Genomic DNA, 4,746 nt, shown 5'->3' with positions numbered 1-4,746 from the left:
TTGGCATGACACGGCCCGCACATGAAGTCGCGTGCTACGTGGTGCCAAACCCTGAAATACCCGCTTGACGCGCGAGACAGGGAACGGTCCATGTGTGCCTACAGAGCGCCGAATGGGCCCACGTCTTCACGAGAGAAGTCGTAGACGTCGCCTCGAGCCCTCCACAAAGTTTGGGACAGACCCAAGGAGTTTGAAAAAAAACACATCACAGGGCTAGGCTACCGAGGCACCCGTGCTCGCCACTATTCGCATGCACGGTCCCGGCGTTCTAGAATCTCCTGGTTTCCCGAGGAGCCTTCCCTCCCGTGCCCGGGAGGCCATGTCATGCTCCCAGAGATTCGGTGGGCTTTCCCGCTCAAATTTTGGCTTCACGAGGCCCTGGTTAGCGTTCCTTCATTTTCCCGCCTAAATTTTGGCATGGGCGTACTTGCCCCGTGCCTACGGTTCATTTTGGCATGGGTTGGTAGCTTCTCGCGAGAGCCGTAGCCGGTGCATACGGGCTCCAATGGTGGTGGTTGGGATGGTGTTAGAAAGCTCTCGAAGAGATGGGGTCCCGCCGGACTTGTGATTCTCGCGATCCCGACGTTTTTGCATGGCGGGAGGTCTTCCTACCACTATGTAGACTTCGGGAATACAGATTCGTTAGGAAAAACAATCGTGGCTAAAAAAGGCCGTCTGCTAGGGTTTACGGGCCTCACAATTTCGAATTGACCAACTTTGTTTTCCCGCCCGGGGTTAATCACCTACGCGTGGTTGCTATCGATACCGTTAGTGCATCATGGCCGTATCGTAAGCATCACGTTCACTAAGTGATTGACTTGAATCCTTTTGAGGTGTTCACTGCTTTGTTGAATGGTGAACAAGTAACACCGCCCCCCCCCTCCCTTATCTTCGTGATATTTGGGATCCACCCAAACTATATCACCATCCTAGCACCAAGCCTTGATATCATTTATAGTTCACCTTGCTCGTTTCAAAAAACTTTGCTCGGGCCTAATGCACGCGGTCATGGCCGCAGGACGGAAGATAGCCTAGGGTAGGACCCCATAGCTCAAGCATATGGGCTCCGATCGAGCCAGTTCTGGGTCCGTTGGAAAGCCCTCAGAGAGGAGAGGGCCGTCGCGCTTTGGCATGACACGGCCCGCGCGTGAAGTTTGGGCGCTACGTGGTGCCAAACCGTGAAATATTCGCTTGGCACACGAGACGGAGAACCGTCCACACGGGCTTACGGAGCTCCAAATGGCTTGCCAGAGAACATGCTTGAGGGAGGACAAACAAGGAAGGAAAATTGTTGAACTAGGTGTTAACAAGACAAACTGTTACCAATAAAAAGTGTACTTTTAGGAGAAATACAATTTGGTTCCTGGTTGTATATACACCCTATATGCAAATTATTTTAATAATTAAAAAAAAATTCAAAATAGTTCAGAAGTTTTTTTAGAATAAACTTGACTTTCTTTTGCACTAGTATATAAATTTTCACCGGGAAAAAACCAACATTGATTTTAGGGCAAAAAAGGCAAAATTTATTTGCTATTATAGGTCACTATTCACACTATTTTGACAAAAAAAATGTATTTTTTGAAAAGAAGTCAAAGGGGGATTTTCGTTTTGTGATTTTTTTCTCACAAGTACAATGGAAGGTCGAGTTTATTTCAAAAATATTTTCAGAATTTTGTGACTTTTTGTTGAATTACTAATTTTTTTTTCATATAGGGTGTAGATACACCCAGGAACCAAACGTCCGCGTCCGTACTTTTAGTCCCTTTTTACTGAACGTGTTTAGTTTTAGTTCATCTAGTGTGTTAAAAGACTTAAAACCAGTGCCTATACTAATTACAAAGGGACATCAAACGAGCACGATAGAAATAGAGTAGAGTGAGTGTGCCTATACTCTTTTTTTCTAGGGGAGTGTGCCTATACTCTGTCGCTTTACCGGGTGTTGGTTTCTGTAACTGGACAACAAACGAGCAGAGCCGGCGTGTGTCGTTGGTTCGCTCGTGGAAAGCTAGTAATTCGTTGCGTGGAAAGCTAGCCTGTGTGTGTGCTGCTCTGCTCCTCCTCTGTTTTTCTCTTGTGTCCGTTCGCTCAAGCAGCTTGCGTGCGTGTTTGCATCCACCGGGAACATACGACTGTCGGCGCCTTACAAAGTGCATGCTTGCAGAAGGAAATCATTAAACATACGACTGTCGGCGCCTTACAAATGTGTACTAGTAATCTAACTGGATGCTGAAGCGTGCTTGCAGCAGTTATCTAGGGACACCGGGAGAACAAGAGACAACATACACATTTTCTGAGTGACAACTTAGATGATATGCAGAGCTCAAGAGATGGTAGTCTCCATCACCAGTATGGTGCTTTGTAGTTAAACTAAACCAGGTGGTGAAACTTTTGTACAAACGCACAGATACTATGTAGTCTCCATCATCCAACGGAGAGAGTACAGTGTACTGGGGTACCACATAAGAGAGAAGTATCGAGCTAAGCAATCTTAAACTTGAAAATTGGCCGTCCAGACAACGAGCAGCGGCAACTCTTCTGTTCCTGATTCTTGACTTATTTAATCAAAGCTGGGAATTAGAGACCAAACATATTTGTCAACACGCAAAAAGAGTAGATTAGGGTGGTTCGGATGTGTGCTGACTGCTCTCTCCATGACAGTCTTTGCAGCTTGAACAATGCCCCTGTCGCCATTTGCTTCGCATCTGATAGTACTGAGGCAGCGGAGGTTCTCCATTCCAAAGTCCAGCGAGTCAGCTTCAGCTACGTGGCAAATAAGCACGAGTTTTTCTAGCTTGGGCATGGATCGTGCTGCAAACATGTGATCTACCGTGTGATATTTTGCATCATAAATAAAAATCTTCAAGGATAGGAAACCAACTTCACCACTGATTCTGAGCTCGTTTGACATTGTTTGTTCCTTTAGGTGCAGAATGAGCAGAGAGGGTAAGGCCCCAAGCATGCAGATATCATCCTGCTTAACTCCCTTCACTTCAAGGATTAGCTTTTGGAGGTTCCTGAGGGAGCTTGCCCATTTCGGGATCTGCGGGATGGCTAAAAAGAAGTTAACAAGCTTCTCGAGGGTAAGCTCGCACAGATGTACCTGTAAGAGGCCTCTCCCATCCCGAATAGTCAGGGACTGCAGGTTCTGGGTGCCTAGCTCACACAGGGAAGATACGATAGCTCTGTTGCGCTCTTCCGCAGCTTCAATTGTATCATTGGTGTTAGAATCAAGGGCCAGGTTACTCAAATTCTTCAGCTGGCCAAGGCCCGACACAAAGTCTAATGACTGTATGGAGACACCGACCTCTTTCAACGCCTCCAATGCTTCCATCTTCGCAACCCCATCAGGACATTTAACACCATACTCAACAAGTAGATGCGACAATTTTCTGAGATTAACAATAGATGCAGGTAATTCCTTTACCGGATTTTCTCTTAGGTCTAGTACCTCTAAGCACCCTAAACGCCCAATTTGTTTTGGGAGCTCTCTTATTCCTACATGTCTCAAGTTCAAGTAACTCAGCTGGAACAACCTCACTAGATTTTCAAGATTTTGTTCTGAATAACGGACATAGTGGATCAAGTGCAGAACACGCAGATGTCTGAACTTCTCTAAAGAAGGCATTTCCACGGAAGCTCCATACACTGATCTGACATGGGATAAATCCAAGCCTGCTGTTGGTATTGTTGAATTTTCTTGCTTGCCACCTTGTAGAGATAACCGGTGAATGCTTTCTGTCCCAGCTTTTGGATTGGAAATACTCAGGAAAGTAACAAAGTTCTCTTGAATAGACTTGGATTTGATGAAATCAAGAATTACGTCATGAACTCGACAATACCTCACCTCACCATATTCATTTGTTTCCCCAGGTAGGATCAAGCCCCTATTGAGGAGCTCATTAAAACACCTTTCTCCTGTCTCATGTATTGTAAGCCCTTCTTCTTTAGGAATGAATCCTTCACCTATCCAGTCCCGTATCAGATTAATCCTATGAATTGAAGAATCCTCAGGAAATATACTGATATATAAGAGACAAGTCTTCAGATGAGCAGTCAGATCAATATAACTAAGTGACAATATCTTCATCATTACTTCAACATCATGATTCCTTTCAAGTGCACGACCAATTGAATCTTTTACTTTGCTCCATTGGTCCTCTGTTCTTCTTGTGTTAGCCAGCAAACCAGATATAGCTATGATTGCCAAAGGTAATCCAGCACATTTTTCCAAGATTTGATTAGAAACTTCTTCAAGGTGTGGAGGGCAATTATCTTCGGAGTCGAATAGTCTTCTATGAAATAGCTCTCCTGAATGCACTGAATTAAGAGGCTTTATATCATAAATATTGCCACTGAAAGATGAACAGCATGATTTGGCAACTTCATTTATACGAGTAGTGGTGATTATGATGCTGCCAGAACTTGTCATGGGGAATGCAAACTTAATAATATCCCATGCCTCCACATTCCATATATCATCAACGACAACAAAATACCTGTACATGGAATCACATGAGATATCCGCATGGTTTTAATATGAAGAACGTACGACAGGGTAGGCAAATAAATAAAGTAAACATGAGCATAGTGATACCAAAAAGAATACTCCCATGTAAGAAAGCTACATGTTAAAATCATTGAAGCACACCAAGGCATGCCCTTAAGTGTGCCTAGGCAACAGCAGATTGCCTAGCGCGTAATCATGCTAGGCGTGTGCTTTGGCGAAATAGACGCTAGGCAGAG

At 44.7% G+C, this 4,746-nt stretch overlaps 1 protein-coding gene across 1 annotated transcript; it reads right to left on the bottom strand.

The window, feature by feature from the left end:
* Positions 1 to 2,331: 2,331 nt before the first annotated feature.
* LOC123176454 (disease resistance protein RGA5) lies at positions 2,332 to 4,522 on the bottom strand. The gene has a single exon (XM_044590650.1). The coding sequence runs from the start codon at positions 4,505 to 4,507 to the stop codon at positions 2,561 to 2,563; it is 1,947 nt and encodes a 648-aa protein (XP_044446585.1). The 5' UTR covers positions 4,508 to 4,522; the 3' UTR covers positions 2,332 to 2,560.
* Between the last annotated feature and the right edge of the window lie 224 nt (positions 4,523 to 4,746).

This window comes from Triticum aestivum, unplaced genomic scaffold (genome assembly GCF_018294505.1).
Source record: "Triticum aestivum cultivar Chinese Spring unplaced genomic scaffold, IWGSC CS RefSeq v2.1 scaffold201048, whole genome shotgun sequence".
Classification (NCBI taxonomy): domain Eukaryota; kingdom Viridiplantae; phylum Streptophyta; class Magnoliopsida; order Poales; family Poaceae; genus Triticum; species Triticum aestivum.
Note: the sequence above shows the minus strand (reverse complement) of the source record. Positions and strands in the feature narration are given on the sequence as shown.